The 26,291-nt window shown below is 43.9% G+C and overlaps 1 protein-coding gene across 4 annotated transcripts in view; it reads left to right on the forward strand.

Annotated features, from left to right (window-relative positions):
• The first annotated feature begins 1,712 nt into the window (after positions 1 to 1,712).
• The window catches only part of LOC119479299 (glutamate receptor ionotropic, delta-1-like), a 555,378-nt gene continuing 530,799 nt past the window's right edge, over positions 1,713 to 26,291 (forward strand). For all 4 annotated transcript variants that reach the window (XM_037754721.1, XM_037754723.1, XM_037754722.1 and 1 more), the window contains exons 1-2: positions 1,713 to 2,728; positions 20,871 to 21,026. In XM_037754721.1, the coding sequence (XP_037610649.1) occupies positions 2,647 to 2,728; positions 20,871 to 21,026 (238 nt within the window). In that variant the 5' untranslated portion in view covers positions 1,713 to 2,646. The remainder of the gene's footprint in view (positions 2,729 to 20,870; positions 21,027 to 26,291) is intronic.

Raw genomic sequence — 26,291 nt, forward strand, 5'->3', positions numbered from 1 at the left:
CTCTTTGTTTTTTAAATTCCTAAGAATTCTTCTACCAATTTCTTCCATTTCCTCCCAATTTGATGAAGAGGGTGGAAAATGAATGTTGATTTTTATTTATTGAACTGGATATAAAGGAAAGCTCGATACCTTTTAATGACTCATTCTATTGTTATATCTTCATTCATCAATCATTTCACTCGGTTAATAATGTCTACTTAGCTCAGTCTTTTAGAGAGTATTTACTGGACACTCATCAGATACCTATACTGTAACATTTGTCACTTCAGGGACTCCATAGAAGAGAGTGATGACTTCATAGGGAGCTGCTGAAACTGTCCAGGATCCATCAGCAGAGCAGCAGCACCTGCACAGGTTCAACCGCAGAAGGTTCATTTCGAGACTTTTTCTGCCGAACTAGACTTGGCCAAACAATTAAAAGACATTTCTGAGTCACATTCATTCGCAAGAAATATCCTTTAATTGTAAGGTCAAGTGTAGTAATCTTCAACTCCAGTCTTCTTCTCTCTCAGGCTGAGTGGAAACGATCCTTCAGGTCGTCACTCTCTCTCTCTGCTGGTGCATGTGTGACAAAACATGGGCTGGAAAAAACAAACAAACAAACACCTGGAATGACATCAGGGGAAAGGTCAGTGACGTCACATGCAAATACGCCGAGGATGCATGTGACCTCAGCAGTCACAGACAAGACAAGGCAGCTTTATCTGTAGAGCACATTTCAGCAACAATTCAAAGTGCAAAAGAACATTAAGACATAATTAAAACAGTTATAAAAACATTAAAGATTAGAAAATAAAAATAGCAGCTAGAATAGAAGCGAAAATAGAATATAACACACAAGAGTAAAAGCTCTAGTGCAGTATATAAGATCATTATCTGGTTTAATAAAAGGCAGCAGCAAACAGGACAGTTTGAAGCTTTGATTTAAAAGAACTCAGAGTTGGAGTTGGTCCTGCAGGTTTCTGGGAGCTTGTTCCAAATATTTGGTGCATAAAAACTGAACGCTGCTTCTGCATGTTTAGTTGTGACTCTGGGGACACTAAGCAGACCTGATCCAGATGACCTGAGAGGTCTGGATGGTTCACAACATAGCAGAAGATCTAAAATATATAGCCCCGGGTCTCCTCTCCTCGTGGAGCTGAGGACTCTCACACCTCGCTGTTGCTCCTCACCCCGTTAGATTCCTCCATGCAGCTCTGGGAAGCTTTTACGCACGCAGCGACACCAACACCATCTCTGCTCGCCTTGCATCCGGACGCTTCAGAGCAATAGAACTGAACGTGTTTTACGCATGTGGAAGGTTTTGTTCATCCAGAGCTGATAGAGATATCACCGCTTTAAGTGGAACCTGCTCGGATACTCACCTGTCTCCGTGCGCTCGCGCGTCATCCACAACCTCTCCAAGCTGCACTGTACCTCTCCAAGCTGTACTGCACCTCTCCAAGCGGTACTGGACCTCTCCAAGCTGCACTGTACCTCTCCAAGCTGTACTGCACCTCTCCAAGCTGTACTGCACCTCTCCAAGCGGTACTGGACCTCTCCAAGCTGTACTGCACCTCTCCAAGATTTACTGGACCTCTCCAAGCTGTACTGCACCTCTCCAAGCTGCACTGTACCTCTCCAAGCTGTACTGGACCTCTCCAAGCTGTACTGGACTTCTCCAACTCTACACATCTACCCAATCAGCCTTTTTTTCACATCAAGTTGGTCAGAATCCATCACGAGAAAAGAGGGGAAAAAAATGTGCAAAAAAACAATATTGTCTTGAATTTTACGCACAGGATGGATACCGAAGTCACAAGCACGAGCAGATGTAATAATGCACATAATGTAGCTGCAACACACTGAGTCAATCCAGCAGCAACAGCTTCAGTGCAGCGCAGCGATGCTGCACTGAAACGGCTCCTCTTGTCGAAACGTGAAGTCTGGCTGTCGCAAGTTCAGTTCATTACCGGCACCGATAAACCTCCAGTGTCCGAGTCATCCTGCACAAAACAAAACCTACCGACCAAACGCCTCTCCGTCCGGGTACCTCTGCGTCTCCTCCTCCTCCTCCGCGGTGCGCACCGGCTCCCATCCATCCCTCCATCTCTCTCCATCTCTCTCCATCTCCATCCCTCGCCTCTCTTTTCTCCGGTCGGGCTTCCAGCGCCGTAGATAGAGGCTCTGCAATCACGTGGGTCGGAGGAGAGAAGAGAGAGAGAGAGAGAGAGAGAGAGAGAGAGAGAGAGAGAGAGCGAGCGTCCATCCTCTTCCTCCTCCGCAGTTTGCAGTGTGTTATGTCTCAGACTCGGAGGTAGAGAGTCAGAGCTGCTCGTCTGGCGGATCTCAACCTCTGAAACAAACCGGTCTCTTCTCTCCTCCACTCAGCCGGGTTGGTTTCTCTGGAAAGCATCTGCTAATTTCTTCTTTTTCTACCCCTCTTCTTCCTCTCGACTCCGGCCAACAGTTTGGTCTTTGGGATTTGGTTTTTCTATCACTACTCGGTGGTGATTTTGTGATTTCACTCAACACAGTTCCTGCTGCTGCTGCTGCTTTTACGCACCGACGCTTATTTTGGATTTTGCTGCTCATCACTGGAGAGAAACACACACACTAAATCAGCGAGGTGGATCCGTGGATGCGCCTTTTTGGCTCAAACTGGAGATGGAAATGCTGACATTGTTATTTCATTCCCTGTGGATATTGCAATGCAACACAGTGAGCGCCGACTCCATCATTCACATTGGTAAGACACCAACCGGGGCTTCTCTTTTTTTGGGGCTTTGCTGTGCAGGGCTTTGACAAGCTGGTGGCTGAATGCAGGGTGCAGGGTTTAAGGTTTAAGACACCAAATGTGAGCAGAAAAACAGATTACTTTGTGAAATATGGACAGATTAGTGGTGTTTAAGTTGTGGTAAGGCAGAATGTGAATATTTGAGTTTCCGTGCATTCACCCTCTCCTCCTCTGTGCACAGAAAAAGACCCGACCTCACATCTGATTATCATTCCGATCCGTGCGCAGATCATATAGGAAGGAAAAGGAAGGAGGCTGTTGCATCCAGGCTCAGACGCACAAAGCGCAGCGCAGCGCAGCCTGGGAGAAGTGCACCGCAAAGTGTTGCATCCATCCATCTCTCCATCCATCCATCCGTCCATCCATCCATCCATCCTCATTTCGATGCATATTCACATTCACATGCACAAAAAACCTGGCAGGAGCTGGACCTGACATGGGTGTTTGGAGGGTTTTGCTTCATCCATCCATCCACCACCCTCCTCTTCCTCCTCCTCCTCCTCCTCCTCCTCCATCCATCTCTCTCTCTCTCTCTCTCTCTCTCTCTCTCTCCCTCTCTCTCTCTCGCCTCCCCTCATCTATAAGCCCTGAACTTTGAATTGGACGTGAGTGAAATGTTAATCAACTCTGCCAGAGGAAGAGATGACAAAGGGGACAAACGACGACTGTTTTTGGGCTCTGGAACAACCAAAGCTGAGGAGGCGAGCTGAGGAGGCGAGCAGCATGCACTCTCTGCTCGCCTCTTCCTTTTGCACCATTTATTTTCGTCAAGTCACTTTTTTTTTAGTGAAAGCTGGAGTTGATGGAGAATAGAGTAGCGCAGACTCAATGAGACACCGCTGACTGATCACACATACTCTCATTTTCATATTGCACTTTTCATATAAACTCCCCCAATTTGCACTAATTCCACTCAGAGGCTCCTCTAGGAGCTGAGCTGATTGGATGCGTCAAGCGGCCCAGTGGCTTCAGTTTGGAAGAGAGACATCCAGTTTGTCGAAGGAGGAAGTAAAAAACACAATGATAATCCACGGGTTGGACATTTCACATGTCTGCTGCTGCTCAGAACCATCGAACCATCGAAGCTGAGTTCACCAAGTGAAAGCACTGCGGTGGCCTGGATGGTGGAGAGGAGAGGGAGAGAGAGGAGGAGGAGGAGAGAGGAGGAGGAGGGGGAAGAGAGGAAGAAGAGGAAGAAGAGGAGGAGGAGGAGGAGAGGAGAGGGAGAGAGAGGAGGAGGAGGAGGAGGAAGAGAAGAAGAGGAGGAAGAGGAGAGGAGGAGGAGAGGAGGAGGAGGAGGAGGAGGAAGAGGAGGAGGTAGAGACAGGAGGAGGAGGAGAGAGAGGAGGGAGATGAGGAAGAGGAGAGGAGGAAAGAGAGGAGGAGGAGGAGAGGAGAGGATGAGGAGGTGGAGAGAGAGGAGAAGGAAGTGGATAGGAGGAGGAGAGGAGGAGGAGGAGAGGGAGAGAGAGGAGGAGAGGAGGAGGAGGAGAGGGAGGGAGAGGAGGAGGAAGAAGAGAGGAGAGGAGGAGGAGGAGAGGGAGGGAGAGGAGGAGGAAGAGGAGGAAGAGTAGGAAGAGGAGAGGAGAGGAGAGGAGAGAGAGGAAGAGGAGAGGAAGAGGAGGAGAGAGAGGAAGAGGAGAGGAGGAGGAAGTGGATAGGCTGGGAGGAAGTGGGGGGAGTCAGAGTCATTCATCCAATAAGAACTCACTTCCTACTTCAAATGATTTTTCAAAAGACACATTGCTTCCAAAACGCTTCATCTCCATCATGGAAATGAAACTCATGCGTAAATTCAGTCAGGAAGACTCGAGGTGCATTCATTCATTCTAGGTCTCTCTCTCAGGGGCTATTACTGTATCAGCTGATTATGGGCGTCTCTCTTCTCAGTGACCAATCAGATCTGGCCATAATTCCCTAAACCAATCACATCGTTGCTGTCAAAAGTTTAAAACCGTTCTCCTCTATGCTGCTTTCAGTGTCAGTATCAGCACAAACTGATGTGACCCTCCAGATCCATCACATCAGAGTTATCCTGCTCCACTTCATTCATCGGATCTGCATCAATCTCTTCACTACCACCATCTCCAGTGTCTAGACCCGGGGGGAATAATCCTAAATCCAACTACGGCATCACTTCCCCCTTACTATGTCACATCGGGTCTAAATAGTCAAAGACTGTTACTCTTCATACATTTGTGCACTTTGTAATAAATTACCATTCAATTCATACGAGTCTCTCCTGATTGAAATATGTCAGGCAATGATGACTGTTAACTCCAGTACCAACTGAGAATGGGAGAGTAGAGTCTTTCCTTCATGGTGGCCGTCTAATTACAGAACTGTTGGTGCACAAACTGACGACATTCACTGTAAATAAAAACCTGCTGCTCGCAGAGGAAAGACATTATTTTGCAACTTACAATTGTAGAGTATGGATAGAGGGATGAATGGATGGACAGATGGATGGATACTTTACTGTCCTCTGGAGAAAATCTGTGTTTAGTTGAAACAAAAGAGAACAGTGGTACGGGATTATAGAGAACAGAACAGTAAATACAAATAAGGGAGGTGATGCCAAATAGTGAGACCAGACATGAACATGAAACCACGCCGGTTGACACACTGGGAACGTTTATGAGCAAGGAACGCAAATAAAAAAAGGAAAATCTGAGCTGGTATTGACAGATTTTATGTCTGTGCTTTGGAGGCTGAGGGGTTTAACCTGTAATCATTGTAATCCCTTTTGTGGTTTCTCTGCTCATGAACGTATCTTGTGACCGTCTCATGGCTGTCTATTGATATGAATGGATTGATCTAAAGAGACCATCTGTGTTTGTGGCTCCCGAACGAGCCTCTCGTAACCCCAGGAGGAGCTTGTGGTCGTTCAATAGAAGCACAAACATGAAAATATGTGTTGAACCATGCAAGTGTGGATCCTGTTACATGACCAGAGACCAGAGGGTTCTCCTGTTCTTGCAGAGAACCAATAATCTCTTATAGAATGTTAATGAAGAACCAGTTGTCAGATAGAGAGGTTTTGGTTGAATAAACAAGTGGATCTCAACCTTTTAGTCTAAAAAGCCTGAAGACAATGTCAGAAAAACAAACATAAGTTTGTGTAACTGAAGTTTTTCTGTTTTATTCTTTTAATATCACAACCTAGTAAAGGCACTCACAAATGTGCATGACGTAACATTCATTGGATTTTCCTGGAAAAACGGGCCCAGGTTCCTCACCTTAAAAACCCAGAAAGTCAAAGAAGGTCTCATATTTAAGGTTACAACCTGTTCACACATTGGCAATAAAAAAATACATTTAAACGTGTAAAAACTTACATGCAGTCCCTTTAACCAACGAGTAATTTCATTTTAAGAGATTTCCGGCCGTTTTTCACAAGAAACACACAATGATCTAAAACCTAAGCATCATTTTGTGTGTTTCTTTTTTATTTATAATCTTGTGACCTCTTAGATTTCACTTGGAATCTCTTGTTGGGTCTTGAGGCTGGGAACCACCAGAGTAAATACCTGAAATCTGAAGCTTTAAGTTTTTAATAGCACCACATGGGCTTCCAATGCAGTGGAGTCTGTGAATCTGATAACTCGTTTTCATAATGACTGAATCTTTTATTTAAGTCGCAGGTTTCAAAATAAAATCCCTCATGGCTGCTCTGTGGCTGGCTGGCTGCATTTGGAGCCTTCGTTGTTCCCCTGAACCAACTGACAGTCTGACTCTGATTGACTTGGCAGCGTGACGCGACGCCCAGATCAGATGTGACAGTGTTCCAACCTCGGCCTCGAACCCCTGCTCGAGCATCTGTCTCGTCCAGCCGCGTGGCTTTATCGTCTGTGACATATCCCGGTTTGTTTGTCCCTTTCTCTCTTCTGTTCCCTGTGGAGGATCGGTGGCAGGCCGTGGGTGTCGTTGGGTGGTGGGGGAGGGAGGGGGTTTGATCTGCAAAAGAGCTGATACAGATGAAAACGTGGAGCTTGGACCTTCAATCGACTTGCTGCAACCTCTGACTGATGCGTTCATGTGCAGAATCCTGCACTGTCGAGGTTCAAGAGTCTGCAGCTTTCCATCTCATCCAATCACAACAGCAGCTGGTTTCTCTAATTAGCCCCGCCCCCCCTGCTCTCTGGTTGAATGTGCACAAATCAGTGACAGCAGCTGCTGCAGGGTTTGCTTGTGACTGGAGAGAAATCCAGTGGTGGAGGAACGTCGGTTTGTCTGAAGGTCATGAGCAGGAGCAGGACTCCAATCAATGTTGGCCTTTAATTAAATATCAGATATCAAGCTGTCAGCGAGGTCTACTCCCGGTTTGACGGATGCTCTCGGGGGGGGCCTCATAAGAACATCTCTCTCCAGAAGAGAGGAAGGTGAAATCATTGATGAAAAGCTGACAAATACCAGGTTGTCAAACGCCAACAGAAGCTTGTGCAGACTGATGAATCAGTTTACAGACGCGCTGAGACCATATCGAACTGTTGTTTGTAGAAAACACGCCAGAAATTTGTCTTTGACGGTGCTCAATAAATAGACATACTGCTGACACATATTAGCCGACAATAACAGACACAGACAAAGAAAAAGAAAAGTGTGTTTAGTGGAGACACATTATATGGCTGTGATAGGCACCTTAGTTCCACTGAAGGGAAATCTTTATGCTGCAGAACACAATGATATTTCAGACAATAGTGAGCTTCTAACTTTGTGGTTTGAGGCCCTTTCCGGCTCCAACAGGACAGTGGCTGCACAAAGAAATGATTTCTTCCAGTTTGGTGTGAAAGAACTTGACCGGTCTGCACAGAGACCTCATCATCTCCGTCCAACACCTCTGGGATGAAGTGGAAAATTACAGTATGCAGTGTGTGAATGAAAACTGGTCCCGGTCGGGGGTCTCATTGCCTTTTTCCTAGTTCTGACGATTTGTGATGAGTTGTGTTGATGATTTTACCTGCATCGTTTTTATTTGCTTTAAAACATAGAGAAAGTTTTAGCCAGATTTCAGACAGTTAAAGGCAGTTACACTGTCAGGGATCCCTTTCACATTTCAGTCTTTTCCTGTACGATGTCCAGAGCATTAATATATCATTATCATCACCTATTGTCTATGGAAACATATAGATGTGTAATATCTACCTGAGTCTATGATATCAGCATTAATATATCATCATCAACTATTGTCTACGTGAAGATATAGAGGAGTGATGTCTACCTGAGCAGAGAATGAAGTCTGAGTTGTAATCTGAGGTTCTCTGTGCTTTGTTGACATAACCGGGCTGGCCGTGCATGTGCTTTTAGAGCATGTGAGCGTGCCCCGCTGTCTAGCTCACGGCCGCTGCTCTGCACCGGTAATCACTGTAATAGGCCTTTCACGCAGAACGTGACAACGGCACCACTGCGGTCTGAAACACATTATTTCCAATGCCTTGCGCGGCGCAATAACAGTGTTTTGCTGCGCCAAACAAAGCCAAAAGTTCAGCGTAAAAGTGTTCTTATTTGCTGTTATATTTACTTTGAAAATGACATTTTTTGCACTTCACTGCTTCTGTACCTCCTGTGTTTCCGTAGCTCCTCCCGTCCGTCCCTAACAGTGTTGTTTTGCATTGCTGCGGGAGCAGAGGTGCAGAAAAAAGAGACCAGAAGATAATTAATTAGTTTTTATTGTCTTCTGCAGGAGCAAATAAACGCTGGAAAACAGTCCATGTGTCACCTACTTCTATGCCTCGCTCACATCCGCTACATTAGCACCGTTAACGTCAGCTCAGTGGTCGCCATGTTGAGAGCCGTGCAGAGTTAATAGAGATGCCCCGTATCTTGCATTTAGCACCTTTAATGTAAAAAAAGAATATATTGATAATGCAGTTAAATCAGTCAATCAGAGTTAGTTTTCCTTTCCCATCATTATCCGAGTGTTTCAGAGGCTTTTACAACCTGAGGCAAAAGATATTGAGTAAGAAAGTTTGTCATGTAAAAGATGATTTCTAAAGATACTGAAGGTCTCGTTGCCCTCACTGTGAACAACGTTGGTATCAGGTTCCAGGAACCTTTATCGGGACTTGGGTTGTAGCTCTTCCTGTCCCCCTGTGGGCTGTTTTCCAGGTCTGAAGGTCCTCTAAACGCCCCCTCAGGCCAAGCGGATAACAAGTCACTTTTCATAAGGAGCCGGAGGAGGAGAGATTACCCCATCCCATGAGCCAGGCAGCTGACGAGGGGATGATTTACGGCGCCTGGTGCAGCGGCTAGCAGAAGGAGAGCCCTGCTTATCCGTGGCCGGGTGTCGGAGAGGCGAGCTGGAGCTGCTGGAATCCAATCTGTTGAGGCTGGCAAAGAGAATGAACAGCTGCAGCCTTTTCTTGCCCCGCCGCTAAATAAGATAAACTAACCCAGTTAGGGAACAACGCAAAAGGCTTCCCGCACTGTCTCAGTGAAGGCTTAGCCGGGCCATTTACCTCCACCACCTGCACACACACACACACACACACAGACACTGTTCAGATGCAGGCATGGACAGAGAGCAGCATCTCTCTAACATAATGCAGCGGCCTCATTCGGTGGATTGAATAAACGTGGCGTGTAGCAGAGTGTTTGACCCTGCGAGGGCACTGAAATACAACGTTAGTGTTTAACAGGTAGAGAGAGAACAGTGTGTGGGCCGACGCAGAAGAGCAGGATTGAGAGGAAGTTGATTAAGTAATAAGAGGTTTGTGGAGGATGCTGGTGATACTGATCTTTTTATACCGAAGCTGCCAGGACTCTGTGTTTGGTGCTGATGCTGAATATCTTTAAATTTGATTTATTCATAGAAACAAAAATGTGACTGATGTTCTTGTCAGAATGAAAACCATCATTAGAGTGTAAACTTTGCTTTCCCAGACGAGGATTAGTCCTGAAATATAGAACATTTTGTCAGTAAGTACATTGACGTAGGTTTTGTTTTAGGCTCAACTCTCATCATCAGTGATACAGGTGTTGACTGTGAGGTCAGACAGGTTAGTGACTTGGTTTTGATGCTGTTGTGAGCCCATCATTTATGCTGTTAGACACTGTTGGCCAGCTACGGGTTGGACACTACCGTTACATTATCATATTTTGTATTTTTATGCATGTAAATGAATTGTTTGTGGTTGCAACCCCGCTAGCTTCAAATTGCCCTTTGAGGAACAAGTCTTTTGAATTTAATTGAATTCAGTTATCCCCAAAATCTCCCAGACTTCATCGGCATTCCTCTAACAAACATCATTTTTGGCATCGGACTGAAAGGGTTAAAGGACCAGTGTGTAACAATTAGAGGGATCTATTGGTAGAAATGGTAATAAGTATGTGTTCTTTAGTGTATAATCACCTGAAAATAAGAATGGTTGTGTTTCCGTTACCTTAGAATGAGCCGTTTATATCTACATAGGGAGCGGGTCCATGTTCCTACAGTAGCCCAGAAAGGACGAACCAAACTCTGTTAACTTTTCCTGTTTGGGCTGGAGTCGATTATGTTACTCGCTCCGTAGCTAACCCCCGCCGTCACTCCACTCAGCCGCCGGGAACCCAACACAGGAAACCCGACACAGGAAACCTCTCCTCTGCTGGTCTGGAGGAGCTGCAGCATTTATTTCTGCACTGACTGCAACTGAACGTTCACTGATATTCTCAGAGCTAAACTAACACTTGTTCCTCACACCATCACACACATTCACCACCTCTCTCTCTCTCATGCTTCACCACTCACTACCCATGTACACACTGGCTACACTACCCTAACAACCAACAGCCCTAGAGAGGGACATCCACGTTTCAATCTGCAACTTGTTACACACTGTTCCTTTTTAATCTCTCTCCAGAAGACCAGGACTAAAACCTACTTGAATGAAATTATTTATTCTATTTAGATTCTTTCAAAAAGGGAATCTTTAGTCCAAACGTCGAGGCGGCAGAGCTGCTGCTGATTTAACGGCTCTGTGTGGATGTTTTGTGGTTTCTGTGGTCACAGCTCACATTTCACTTGTAGATTTGTTTTCCTGCCGGCTGGTTGTTTTTCTTCCCGCTGTTCAGTTGCTTTTACGATTTCTTCATCCAAATAAACCGATGTGAAATGCTGTCACATGTCCACATGCACAGACCCTGATTGGTAACTGTTGGCAGAAATATGTTAATGAATTTTTCAAGTTGTAAACTTAAGCCAAGACGTGCCAAGACGTGCCAAGACGTGCCAGCATGTTTGCCAGCAGGAGCTTTTTTTTTTTTTTTTTTTGAATTCTAAGCATGGCCTGATTACTGGTGGGTTTTACATGAGATACTGAAACTCTAACACACAGCTACAGTACAGAACATTCACAGTTTACAAAGTGAGATCATGTTTGTGTTGGTTTAATGTAAAGTTTTCATCTTCTCTCAGGTCAGATTTTGTATATCAGATGTTGCTGGATGTTTAACAGCTGCAGTGGCTCCATGGATCTTAATATCCATCCTGTTAGCTCCACAGTAGAATAGTTGGTTACACGTGCCAAAGTGGCCGGCCGTATCTCAGCGGATGCACTTTTCATTTGCATTAAGCTGGTGTCTGATGATGATGATTGGCTGTCTGACAGATCTCACATCCTGTGTGAAAGCATGTGGGTTTGTAATGAAACGGCTGAGGATGGAGGTCAGCTTCAGGTGGATTCCTGCAGCACTCGATCCGTCTGCTGCTCCACACGGCCGATGACGTCTGAAACATTTTGTATTCATAAGGAAGGGATACATGAGCAGTGAATTTGGCTGCTTTTCTTCCACATTCTTCATTGTTCTGCAGCAGGTCACAGAGCTGAAGCATCCCTTATATTTGGATGTGTAATTATGATAATAGCTCTGCTGTAGCCGCTGCTTGTTTTTGGGCTCTGGGGAAACGTCGTCCAAAATCCTGGATGTGATAAATCTTCTTGTTGTTGTTTTTGTGTTTCGCAACATCTTAAAGCTCCACATTATTCATTTCACTTTTGAAATCTCCTCTGGCTCAGGATCAGAATAATTTAGTCTGGTTAAATGGAGTGAATGTGAAGGCTAATTCCTCACCTCTGATTGGCAGACAACAGCAGCCCGCTCGATGCAAATCTGCTGAATGGAGGCTTTGTCTCTTCACACGGCGATGGCCTGATTGAATGGATTTCAGTGATTCCTTCATATTCTGGACCAAGTCCTGTTGTGTCTCTCAGTCCGGTCACATTCATTCTCCGTCTGACTTCAACTGGCTGGTATGAAAAATTCAAGGATGTTTTTCTTGTTGGTGCAATCTCTGGCTGGCTCCAGCAGACTACCAGGTCAGAGGTCACCTCTGCAGATGTGCATGCTCAACCAGTAGAAACAGTGGTGCCATTATTCTAGTGACAGAAGGCCAATGTGACTGTTTCCTTAATTAGATTTTTAGTTGACGGTTTTGGTGTTTTCATTGACCACCTGTGGATTATTGAGGCTGTCATCCCAACCAGTAAATGCCAAAATAACCATATTTGTTAACGCTCAAGTGACGAAGCCCTCTAGTGCCTGTAGATAGTATTTGTTCACCTAGGGGCGTGACACTATGTGACGAGTTGGGATGAGAACGTGTTCATGTATAAAGCTCATCTGCTCTGGCTGAATCCACCGTTCATCTGAGATAAGTGAGAAGCTGTTTGATGTTTTAAAGGCGACTGCTCTCAGATGACTCGTAACCTTATTACATGTTGAGCTTGGTGGGCTCATGCTCTAAGAGACATATGATGTAGCTGCAATGGTCGTGGTTATACTTTGTTATATCCTCTACAATTTAGATTAAAAAAAATGATATAAGATATAATGCTTAGAGGTAAATGTTAATGATAAATTGCACATACTGTACATACAATTTCACTTGCACACAATCACTAAATTACTTTGGAAATTACATGTTCATGAAACATCTCATTATGCACTTAGTTTGATTAAATCTCATGACTAAACACAGCAACATCAGATCATTATAGTTTGTTAAGCTGCAAATACAAAGTTGAGTTTAAAAAGCACAGCGTGTGTTTCTAAAGTGGGAACATTATTTCAGTGTTACCCTCTTTATTCATGTAAAAAGAGGTTATTTTAGAGTCAAGTCTCAGAGTTTCAGTCATTAGTATTCATGTCCGGGCTGTAAGTCATCCAGGTCACCACCTCCCGCTCTGGGAGGGAGACTTTCTCAGTGTCAGTGGAAAGTTAAATGTAAGGACGAGGAATAATTAGTGTTCTTGCGTGTAAAACTACTCCAGTGATCTGCAACAGGTGTTTTTAATTTGCATAAAAATGTGATAGGGTAGCACATCCCAGATTTCAAAATCAAGGAGGACAAAATACTAACATTTCACTTCACTAGACATACGCTTACACGTTTCAGCACGGAACTTAAGAGCCAATTGAACAAGTGAAATGTTTGTATTTGGTCCTCCTTCATTTTGAAATCTGGGATATCACATGTTTATGCTTATTGGACTTTGGGTCTAGCGCTCCACCGTGAATCCCAAGAGCAACCTCCTTTACTAAAACATGTGTTTTAATTCCCCCGTGGTTTTACCCACTAGTGATTGGCCACATGGGCGGCTTAAAAGATAAATGACACCTCCTATATCACCGCTGATTAATCCCTTAATAGGAATGGATTTGCCTGTACGAGGGTGATGAAAGGAAGAGGGTGAGTAAGTATAATTGGGTTGACTGTGCGCGCCCAAAATTGACCGTTTCTGTCAGCCCAGATTGATCAGAGGTTTGATAGAAGGTGTTCTAAATTCACTCTCAAACTATCCTAAGAGTATACGCCCCGCTTTACTATATGTCAGCCTGTAGAACAGCACTTATGAATGTCAGTCTTTTGTGTACTTTGTAGTAAAGATGACTGACAGTGTCTTTATTTGGTTTTCCTTCCCACGGGGACTCAGCGGAGAGGCTGAGCGTCCGTCTACCCAACAGCACAGCAAATTTATCTGCCGTTGTAGCCTGTCAAAAATGTAAATTATCTATAATAATATCCGGGTTCTCTCTTTGAAATCCATATTCTTGTGTCAGCAAATCACATCTGTGGAGTCGGACTGAAATCCCAGCAGAGCGGCAGACTCGTCGCTGTCCTTGGTGCTGAAAGGGAGGCAGCTGTATGGAGGATAGTTTCATGAATAGGCTTGTCTCTGTCCTTGGTGCTGAAAGAGAGGCAGGAAAACAACAGGGTTTTAGTAGAAAAACAAGATACTAACATGTTGGACTCTTTTTATAAACCTTTCCACATTGTCTGGATTAGGATGAAGTATTTAAGATAAACAATGATAAAAACAGACTGCAAAAATATCATAGTATAGTGTGTATCCAGCCACAAAATAATGAATCAAACAGAGATCACAGCACTGACTGAATGGTGCTGAAGGCTGAAGCTGTTTATTATCACGTCTACTCCTCCTACAATGCAACATTTAGGAACAATTAACCCAGTCTGGACAATAAAATATAAGTTATTTATGCCTAAACACACACATACCGACACATAAACAGTGCACAACTGTGGTGAAAACTAACACTCAAGTGTACTTAATAAAATATGAGGCCTTGGTGTGGATGAAACTATCCAACACATAGTTCAAATTAACTCTTTCTCCACATTAAAACGGCGCTTACACATAATACTACAATAATATAATATGCTTTTGATACTTTAAGTACATTTTGCTTATTATACTTCCGTATTTAAAGGACCAGCGTGTTCAAATTAGGGGGATTAGTGTATAATCATCTGAAAATAATAATTGTTTTCGTTACCTTAGAATGAGCTGTTCATATCTACATAAGAGAGCCGGCTGCCATGTTTAAAGTTTCCTGCTCGGGTCGGAGCCGATAACGTTACTCCTTGCAGAGTTTATGGTCGCAGATCACAGAGGCGGCTAAATCCCAAAGTAAATCAGCCGCTTTCTCTGATTTTCCAGCCTGCTTGAGCTTTGGGACCCAGAGCCCCAGAATGCTGGTTGATTACCTGCCAGAGAGGAGGAGGAGGCCTGATAAACTAAACCAGCTACAATACATTGTTTTTGCATCTAAATTGCATTTGGCTGCTGGCTGGTGTGAAGTTCCCACCCTGTATGTGGCGTAGGAATGTTTGCAAATATGCTCGAAAAGGCCACAGACTCCAAATCACACGTTCATTTCCCAACTCTAACAGGATTTCCCCGTTTCTGTGGCATTTATTAACTATTCAGCTCAGTCGGAAATTCAATAATCTGGCCTCGAGGACTGAAAGCACACGCAGGCAGTGAAAGGAAATGTTTCAATAAAGTGCAATTTATATGCTAAAATGTAAAAAGTAATGCTCATTGACGCTAAAGGTGAAAACATGAGAGCAAAGTTTAACTTTATACCATTAAATTAAAACACATTATGCTAAAGGCGTCTTCTCACCCACGGTAAAAACACATGTTCTCGTTTACTCTTTGTGGTGTCGATCACTGCACATGTTTGGGTTTTATTTGTCCTCCTGTATGTTGAGGTTGAGGCAGAAATCTCTGAGATAGATACCTCAAATTCTGGAAAACATTAAACCGAAACTATCTGCATGCATTGATGCCACAAGAGGGAAGTGAGGAAATGTGTTTTTTTGTAATTTGGATCAACTGACCCTTCAAATTTACTATTTTTCCCAAGACGGGCAGCAGGACAGAGACTCTGAGGAGTATCACATCCATGGTGGTTTAGTCCTGAGCTCACAGAGGCACCAGCAGGTCCAGAGTCAGCCTCCTCCACCTTCATCATTAATTAAACTAGTTGAAGTTTGAGGCTCCCCAGTCTGCTGCTGCGAGGGGAAACTATAAACCTCACATCAATCCCCTCGCCGTGTCTCCGACAGGTGCAACAAGATTCATTCTTAATTGAAAACGCCTCACTGGCTGCAGTTTCCAAACTGGATGATTGATTGATCAACGCCTCCAGAAGCTACAGACGGCGTCCTCCTCGCCACCCCGCGAGAGGAAGGCCGTCAAAATCCAACCGCGAGGACCTTTGGTGTTCAGCAGAGTTCATTTGGATACCCAGCGAGCTGAATGAGCACAAGCAGCCTGGCAAATTGAATTCTCACTTGTAGGGAAAGGTTTTCTTAATTGTGCATGACAAATTACCCGAAACAGAATCTGGAAAGATCCATTTATCAAGCTGTCTGTTTGTCTGCATGTCCGTCCCTCCATATGTCTTTCCATTGACTAAAAGTTAGGGCTGTCAATCGATTGAAATAGTTAATCGTGATTAATCGCTAATTAACCACACATTCTTCATTAGTTCAACCTTAAAGGGAGATTTGTTAAATATTTAATCCTCTTATCATCATGGGAGTGGACAAATATGCTTCTTTATGCTAAATCTATGTATATATTTATTATTGTAAATCAATTAACAACACAAATCAATGACAGATATTGATCCAGAAACCCTCACAGGTACTGCATTTAGCATAAAACAATATGCTCCAATCATAACATGGCAAACTGCAGCCCAACAGGCAACAACAGCTGTCAGTGTGTCAGTGTGCTGACTTGACTATGACTTGCCCCAAACTGCATGTGATTATCATAAAGTGGGCATGTCTGTAAAGGGGAGACTCGTGGGTACCCATAGAACCCATTTACATTCACTGATCTGGAGGTCAGAGGTCAATGAACCTCGTTCATAACAAGCTAGTAGTACATGGTTGGTACCGATGGATTCTTCAGGTTTTCTAGTTTCATATGATACCAGTATCTTCTCTCTAGCTTTAGAACTGAGCCGCTACAGCCTAAAATCGTGTTAATGCGTTAAAGAAATTAGTGGTATTAAAACACATTTGCGTTAACGAGTTATTATCGTGTTAATTTTCACAGCCCGACTAGAAAACCTTCTCTGCTCCTCCATTCATCAGTCCACACATTCAAGACTTCCCCAGCTGTGCTTAACATCTGGTAGAAAGCTGCTACACATTTTATAATCAGGGACATTTTCATGTCAGTTTAATGTCTTTTTGGCTTTTTATGAAAATTAAATACATGCATCATTTCAACTGTAGGACTCATGAGAGATACTTTTATAATCTAAAAAGTCGGCCAATTTAGTCCTAAATAGTACTGAAGTAGTACACTTACAAGTATACTACTAGTACATTTATATTAGTATACTTATTACATTAAGTAGGGAATATACTTGAACGATACTTAAGTTTACTTCATAACATAAACTTCTTTTCTATAAGGGTATATTACTATAATCATATTTCATACTGTAGCTCCGGTGTGCGTAACTCAGAGATTAGTTTATAGTTCACTTTGAAAAGTCAATCAATAGCCTATTAACATAAAATGCTAATAATGAATGAATTGTGTAGTTTGAATGTAGTGCTTATTATTATAGCCTGTATACAGCAGACATCTCCTGGATCATATTAGATGTTTTTAAATCTATTATTTCATTGCACACGTGTTTAATTTCTTTACTGTTTTATTCTGGTTCTTTGTTTAAACACTTTGTCAAAGTTAAAAAAGTTCCATATTAAAGAGGTTAGAAGAGAACATGATGGTGACCTCATCACCTGATCACCTGATCACCTGAACACCTCATCACCTGATCACCTCATCACCTGACCACCTCATCACCTGATCACCTGATCACCTGAACACCTCATCACCTGATCACCTCATCACCTGACCACCTGATCACCTGATCACCTCATCACCTGATCACCTGAACACCTCATCACCTGATCACCTGAACACCTCATCACCTGATCACCTCATCACCTGACCACCTCATCACCTGATCACCTGATCACCTGAACACCTCATCACCTGATCACCTCATCACCTCATCACCTGATCACCTGATCACCTGAACACCTCATCACCTGATCACCTCATCACCTGACCACCTCATCACCTGATCACCTGATCACCTGACCACCTCATCACCTGATCACCTCATCACCTGATCACCTGATCACCTGACCACCTCATCACCTGATCACCTCATCACCTCATCACCTGACCACCTCATCACCTCATCACCTCATCACCTGACCACCTCATCACCTGATCCCCTCATCAACTGATCACCTCATCACGTGATCAATAATGACCCGTCAGTGTAGTCTCGCGGTAAGATGTCTGTCTGGATGTGAGTTAGTTAATCAGCTGTAAAACAATCCGAACAGGACGGGAGGAGACACGGGAGCTGTTTTTATTATTAAAATGAATAAATAAGAAGCAGAAGCAGAAGAAGAAGAAGGTTGGTCACATGATCTAAAACATGAGGAGATCTGTTGGTGCTGTTTCTGTGAACCTGAAGATCCTGTGAGATAATGAACCTGATTTAGTCTGATTCTTTTGACAAGTGAACGCACCTGCTGTCAACTGAGAGTTAATTAAAGGATGTCAGGCTGGTTGGAAACTTCAACATCCATCAACAGTCACATCCAAGTGGGAGGAGAGCTTCTCTCCTTTTCAACCTGCTGCAGGAGAATTCAACTCGTCATGTGCTCTCTTCTTCTGCTCACAGTTAGTATGAGGAGGGATCTGATCTGATCTGATCTGATCTGATGTGATCTGATGTGGTGTGATGTGATGTGATGTGAAAATCAGGAGCTAAATCAGACACTTATTGGACTCTGGACTTTTTTCTTTTTTCTCTGAAGTACATTTAAATAATGAAACATAATGTGGAGCCCCTCGGCTGAGGCCTCGGCTGAGGCCTCGGCTGCAGCCTGTGCATTAATCCCCCCCCAGGCTACAGATAACACGGAGCAGCTCCACATACCAGCAGCTCTAGTCTGGAGAAGCTCAGACAGACTAAGACTGAAAGCTCAAACCACAAGACAATGTTTGTCCTAGACTGTTGTCATGTTGACGTGAGGGTGCACAAACTGATCTCAGACCAGGGTGTTCTGATTACAAGATTACTCCAGGGAGAAATCCAGGATTGTATTAAATGATCTCGATAGAAAGTCACGAGAGAGGTCGCTGTGTGTTCAGTGTGTCACTAGATGGGGCAGATGGCAGCACGTTTTTCAGGTGTAAATGTGATGCATTCTTCATTAGACACATGTGGTGTACAAAGAACAGAGCACAGGATGGATTTAGACCAGCGAGGAACGACGGAGGCTGTGGATGAGGAAAGGAAATATCAATAACATCAGACGTAAAGTGATCTGGAGGGCAATCCTTCTACCCAAAGTGTTCTATCTCATGTATCATCTGAAGAGGCAGGAAGCTGCTTGTGACCAAGAGGTCGCCCTAAAACCTAAATGATCTTAACACGTTTCAATGCATAGATGGCATCAAACGCCATAATCTGTGATTGTGAAACAGTCCTGTAGCGACCCATTTAAACGTGTTCACTGCAGCCGCTGATTAACATCCCATGTTGTGGTCGACGTTCTAGAAATAGCCGGTAGTTTGTGTGTAATGTCAGGAACATGTTCCCTGTGTAATTTCAACGGGTCTGATTGTTTTCCATTTTGTCTAATTTTAACGTGATGAAGACGTTGCCATGGAGATCTTCGGTATGATTACAGGTCTTTTGAGACAGATTGAAGCACTAACTGAGGGTTTGTAGTTTGATTCCTGCAGTAAATCACACGTCCCGACTCCAGAATGAGTTGCTCCTTACACGCTGACAGTGTGCTGCTGTTACAGTCTTTACTCACAGAAGGATGCATCTGCTGCCACAGTAATGAGTGAATGTGAACTCATGCGGTGGTGTTTGGGTTCTAAAGTGGTTTGTTTTGACTATAAGCATCATGGAAAACTCAAGGTTCTGTTCTCTGTGTGGCTCAATGGCTCAACAAGGTTAGTACTGTAGTTGAGTTCAGGGCTGCTCATAACACTGGTTTTCATTATCGATTATCATTTAGAGACCAAGGCGCACCCTTTATCTGTTATGTCTGTATGAGATGTACTGGGCTTTAGACTAACTCCAGTGTAAACCCATCCAAATCGTTATTAGACGCTCAGAGCCACTGAGGTAGTATAAAGAGAGAGAAAGTCTGCATAGGGAGGAGGTCGGGGTGGATGGATGAGTCAAACAAACACCTTCACCCCGGAGAGACCGCTGCTGATGTCCCGGGAGAAACCAAATCAATGTCGACTTATTTTACTGACGTTTTGTGACGTAACTTACATACTTATCTTAACCCAAAAAACAATCTTTTCCTAAGCCTAACCCAGTAGTTATTGCTGTCTAAACCTAACCAAGTAAACCTAAAATCTAAGTCAACAATACGATACAATACAATAAATCTTTATTGTCCACCAGGGTGGAAATTTGTCTTTGGTTCATCAAACATAGGAAACAACAACATTAAAAAACAGACAAGCAGTTAGTAAAAACAAATACACAGACAGGTCATGTTGCACATTAAGTCAGTTCATGTCAGTGTCTGTGGCTCAGATCTGGTCAGTCTTTTTGTTGAGTTATAAATATTGACAGCATTAGTTGGGATGAAGGACTTTTTAAACCCATTTATAGTTTCCAGAGGGACTCTGTAGCGCCTCCCGGAGCTCAAGAGCTCAAACTGGCTGTAGAGAGGATGGGAGCTATCTGCCAGGATGCTCCTCGCTTCCTTCCTCGTCCTTTCTGTAAAAAGTTGAGTCAAGGGCTTTTGGGGTTTACCGACTATTTTGCCTGCCGTTGACGTTTATTCTTACTGTATGTCTACAGTTTAGGTGACCGTACCAGGCAGGAAGGTGAAAGGTCAAAACACTCTCAACAACAGTTGAGACCTACGTTGGAAGTTTGTTTTGAAAAGACACTATGCATCCAAAACCGACGCTACAGGGGTACCTCGAGCGTCACACGTAGTTTGAATCGTACGGCCACTGACCGAGCGATGGTATTTAACATGTTGGGAGTGAGAATTTGTTCATTAAAAAGAAAAATGCTCCTCAACATCGACCAGAAGTTCTGTTCACAGTTCTGCTTTTAGTCGACTAATAGTTTCAGCTGTAGTTGAGTTGCTATGGAGACTGGGGTCCACTCCTGCTGTTATATCATTTATATATGGCTGCTTTCGATGTGAGCGTCCAGCTGTCCTACTACTGTGTTTCCTCTCTCCCTGTTCCCACCTGTCCAGGTGCCATATTCGAGGAGAACGCAGTGCGGGACGATGAGGTGTTCCAGCTCGCCGTGTCTGACCTCAGCCTGAGCGATGACATCCTGCAGAGCGAGAAGATCACTCACTCTATTAAACTCATCGAGCCCAACAACCCCTTCCAGGCGGTGCAGGAAGGTAAGGACGCTGAAGTTTATATTGTGTGACTGTGTGTGTGTGTGTGTGTGAGATGCTTTAAGGTTTCGACTGCGGTGCTTTCTGCAGATTCAGGTGTGTTGTTGTGGCTGTGGTGTGTGTGTGTGCATGTACGTGTCTGTCTTACTTGCTTCGGATTGTTAATCTTTAGGTTCTGCTGGTTCTGTCTCTTGGTGAAGTATCCTCACGGCTAATGACCCAGGTATCGACCTCCTAAACGCTGTTTAAATGGCGGCTGCTGCCTGCTCTGTTTCTCCTCTCAGAGGACGCCGTTGGTCTTTGATGCGGCGCCGCAGAGCCGCTCCTTTCGCCTTCTCCTTCCTCTGTCTTATCGCTTCCTCTTAGACCGATTCTCTCCATCTCAGTCTCTCTATCACTCACATCCCTCTTCCTCTTCCTCTCTCTCTCTTACTCTCTGTTTCCTCTGTGCAGAGGAAGCTAGGGGGAAGCACTGAGTCCAGCTGCATTCAGGCCAGCTGTCATTTTCCATGTAATTGCCAAAGTGGCTTGTAGGCCTCTCAGCTTTGAAAAGAGATGATCTGATCCAGAATGAATGTGTTTCAGTGCAGAAGAGACAGTGATGATGATGATGATGCTGATGAAAGTGATTGTTTGGCTACAGATAATGAGGATGATTGTGGAGACAATATATAGCTGATATTGATAATGATGCTGATGAATGTTGAGATGATGCGGATGCTGATTGTGATGCGAGTGTTGAAGTTGAAGATGATTAACATGATTATGTTTACAATGATGCTAATGAATTGATGTCTGTTGTGATGAAGATGATGCTGATAGAGACATGAATGTGGTGAGGAGGATGAAGGCTTTGTTGTTGATGGTGTTGATGAAGATGCTGCTGATGATGTTGAAGGATATCTGAGTAAAACAATGACGTATTTGTGAGGAAATGTTTCCACAACAGAAAATAACTACATCAATATCAAAAGTAAAATAAAAGTAGTTTGAAATATTGTTTTATAAATGCACATTCTAGAAATACTCAGCTGATATTCTTGCTACAGCTACTTTCATTTTGATATTATTGTTATCATATTTTGAAATGCACAACTTGCCCAAAGGTCATTGCAATAAGACCAGTCAGTTATGTTTTATGGATTTCTGCTCCTCAGTCTTCCAGTTCAGTAAATGGTAGCGTATACCTGCTGTTGTTGTTTCTGCACCGTCTCTGATCGGTCCGTCAATATTTAGTAACCTGAACAAACCAGAAGAAACCAGAGTACGTCAGAGAGACGGCTCGGAGTAGTTCATGTTAGGGAAAATATCGATTTGGCGAGTACGATCACAGAGATGACGCACTTGAGTTCAGTTTCTTGGAAGTTGTTTTACTTTAAGCACAAAGGCGTAACACCTCAGGCGGTGCCACGTTGTTTCAGTGTTTCATAACAAAGCAGGAAGTGTGAGGGCGTCGGGGCGTCGGGGCCCCGTCTGACATGTTTTCTTTCTACACCTCTTCTCTCACGTTGTTGTTACTCAGCGAGGCTGTAACATCAGTTAGAGGTCGGAGGACACAGCCTCCTGATTACATGAGCCAAATATTTGTGTGACATAAGACAGAGTTTTAATCAGGAGCCACCGAGGAGCAGATAAATCAAGCTGTTGTTGGGTGTGAGAAGCAAACAGGAACCACAGGAAGTGACAGATCTGATTTGAATATCTTTATAACAAAAAGCAACACAGGTTTGATCTCCAATACAACATCACCTCCTCCCAACACTGTTGTACAACTGGAAGCACACTGAGACGGTGACATCTTTATCCCGATTCCTTTTAAGCAGCGTAATTATGTTGTTCACAAAGCAGCCTGAAATACACCGGTGACAGCACTGTTTCAACATGTACAGTGTGGAATATGGTGGTGTTTACACTTATTTTCTTGCTCTTAATTTCTGTTTTAAGTCGAGACATTTTTGTCATTTTTTAAACACAACTTGTGAGAACATCTATATTCATCCACATCCAGTGTGGAGGCAGTAAGCTGAGTTGATATCGTGGAGAAGCTGCTTTCAGCAGATATTGCTCACTTCTTTTAATTGATATTGATTAACAATATAATCATCTGATCTGATTTATGACTTTGGAATCTGACTTCTACTTTTATGACACAAATGTTCTACTTGTGAGTAATGTTAATGGCTTCATATTCATGCTAAATGTGATGTGACGAGTACCAGAATTATACCAGAAATGTAGTGGTCGATACCAATACCAGCTCAACAGGTCATAATTCTCTCTTTTTTATCTATCTTATATTGCCTTTCTTGATTTCTGCGTGTCATTTGTACGCCATGTATCCTGTACTGACTGCAATGTTAACACATTCACGTATAATGAGACGGTAAGAGACGGTTTGATGTTTGTGACATATTGTCCGTAGTTGTTTCTGTACGTGTTTTACTTAGTTTACATACTTGTTGTAAGCCCAACCATGACCTTTTCCCTTACCCTAATTAAGTGTTTCTTCTTGCCTTAACCTAACTGTGTAAGTTTGCGTGGCGTACAAATGACACGTCAAAAGGCTAAAACATGTACTCATGACAAACAGAACGTGTGATGTCGTGGTATTTCTACGTCTTCCTGTGAGACCGGGTTGATTCACTACTTATCAGTATAAACACCCCCAACCTCGGGCCGATTGCAGAACACTCCGGTCACCTCTGTGTTTGTGTTCAGATAATAAATCTGTGACTCGGCGGTTTCTAGCTTTGAGGGTGAAACTGTTTGTGTGGCTTTAATTTGAAAACCTCACAGCTCAGAATCACGTCACAACATTGGTTTGTCCTCGCAGCAAATTAATGTCAGCCGTCCTGGAAAAACACCTTCACGATTAATTGGTTATTTACTGCAGAAGGCTCATCAGCGTCAGTCAAACCACTTAGCATGAGCTGTCACCGTAATTATGTTTCTGGAACTGGGACTTCAAAAGCTTGGTCGTCTCCCTGAAGTCAGGAGAGACAAGGTGAGCTGCGAGAAAATGTTAATAAAAGCTTGAAGATAAAAGCTGGAAGCGACTTCCATCTCTGCACTTTATTCCCTTCATGGTTTACCCTGGAGCCATAGCACAAGATCTGTACGGGTCACATTAGGGCTGCTGATTATGGCCAAAATCATTTGAATCAATATTGAGATCAAAATTATTTATCATGATTATTCATTGAGTTTAAGTTTTTATTGCACTTTCACATTTTAAATCAACACAGCGCTGCTTTCACTTCCATGTTGTGCTACATTCCTGCTAATTAACAACTCTTTGCATCAAAATAAGACTTAAAACACGGTTTGTCTTCACCCCAATTCAGTGCATTTTCGAAATATACAATCTATTACTCTTCTATTGTGGACTACAGCTGCAACACTCAGTTGAGTTTTTCACAGATTGCCGCTGCAGGTTATTGCCGCTCCCTGCAGCAGCAATAACAGCTCCCCAAAAGTGAAGGTGGTGTCTGGTTGTTAGTTTAGGAGGCGCTTGATTTGATTTTCTATGCGTGGAGAAGGGATGCACCAATACCACTTTTTCAGACCGAGTACAAGTACTTACATTTGGGTACTCGCAGATACCGAGTACCGATACGAGTACTTCTTTGTGCCAGAAAACCCTCGTTAACAGCCAGCTGGAGGGTGTGAGCGACACATGGCAGGTTGGGGAGTCCCGTATATGAGGCGGTGCGCTGCGACCGGCTATAGGTCGGCTTGGAAAGGCTCGGGGTGAATGTGCTTCCCGGGGCTGTGGACAAAGTGTCACCGGGGCAGACTGTTAGTGCGCCCAAACCCGCTTCGTGCCTCGGCCCACGTAAGGAGTCTAACGCTCGCGTGAGTCAGAAGGTGCAAGGAAAACAACGTGGCGCAATGAAAGTGAGGGCCGGTGCGCGCGTCGGGGAGCTGGAGCGTGATCGTGTGCGATAGGACCCGAAAGATGGTGACGAGAGGTTAACGCCACGCTGCCGTAAAGTGGTATTGGTGCCGTTGTATCGGAGCCGTTTTGTGAGTACGAGTACATGAGCACAGTATCAGACCTGATACCCGATACTGGTATCGGTATCGGTGCATCCCTAGCGTGGAGCATGCATTTTAAACATCAATATCGCAGTCGATCATGTTCATTTAATTGTGGGAAGTCAAAATTGTGATCGTGATTAGTATTCGATTACTTGTGCAGCCAGAGATCACATGCAGGTGTACTATAGATATTCTAAGTATTTGGAAGCTGGATGGATGGATACCTGCAGACTGATCAAATACATTTGTAGAGTGAAATCCTCAGGCTGCACACGTGTCTCTGACGGTGCCTTTTTTGTAATAAGCAGACAACTCATTAAAATGATAATTACAGTACATTTGGTCCTCTTGGTTCTGTTGAGCGTAGACGACGCTGGTTAGCAGCATCTGTTGGAGACGATAGCTTGTTGACTTTTGACACTTTTGTCATGGATGTAACTAATAAATCTTCCGCGGAGCACACCGGGCTCGTCGAGTCCCTCATTAGCAGCTCAGCTTGAAGTGTTTGGAGGAAAGTGCATCGATTTTAAAGAGAGGAGATGTGAACACACACATGACAGCTTTGGGTTTGTTCATTAGCAGAGCTGCGTGACTGCAGACTCACATCTTTGAAATTCAGGTTTCCTTGATTCTTTGTCTGTTTGTTGTTCATCTCTGGAGATGAAACCGTCAATCAAACGCTGCTTCTGTGTCGCCAGATTGTGAAATGCTGTCTGTCCACATCTGATTTATCTGTGTTCAGGTCATTTCTCTGATTCAGCAGTGATGCCTTTTTGTGGCAACATGTGTAACTAAGCTCACCCGTATCCACTATGGAGACGGTCATCAGTCTCTCCAAAAGGTCAGAGCTGGGTCATATGCAGACAAACACAGACTCACCTCTGTTTACTGTCTGAGTGTGATCCATGTTAACCAGGTGTAAAGCCTGCTGCTCTTTGCTACAAACGACACAAACGTCATCTAATTCCATTTCCTGTACCAGCTGTTCTCAGCCGGGGTTTCTGTCTGTCAGGTGCTAATCCACCCTGATCCGGACACATCTTGTTTTGTTGTTGATTATCAGCCGCGCTGTGTGTGTGTGTGTGTCATGTAGGAACATTACACCGGACATTTTACAAGAAAAGATGACGCTCAATATGTGTAGCGCGCTCACTTTGATCTCTACCGTCGGATGGCGGTGTGTCTGGCCTCTCCGGTAGAACATTCGCTGCCAACCGGCGCCGCTCC

This window comes from Sebastes umbrosus, chromosome 20, assembly GCF_015220745.1.
Source record: "Sebastes umbrosus isolate fSebUmb1 chromosome 20, fSebUmb1.pri, whole genome shotgun sequence".
Lineage (NCBI taxonomy): Eukaryota > Metazoa > Chordata > Actinopteri > Perciformes > Sebastidae > Sebastes > Sebastes umbrosus.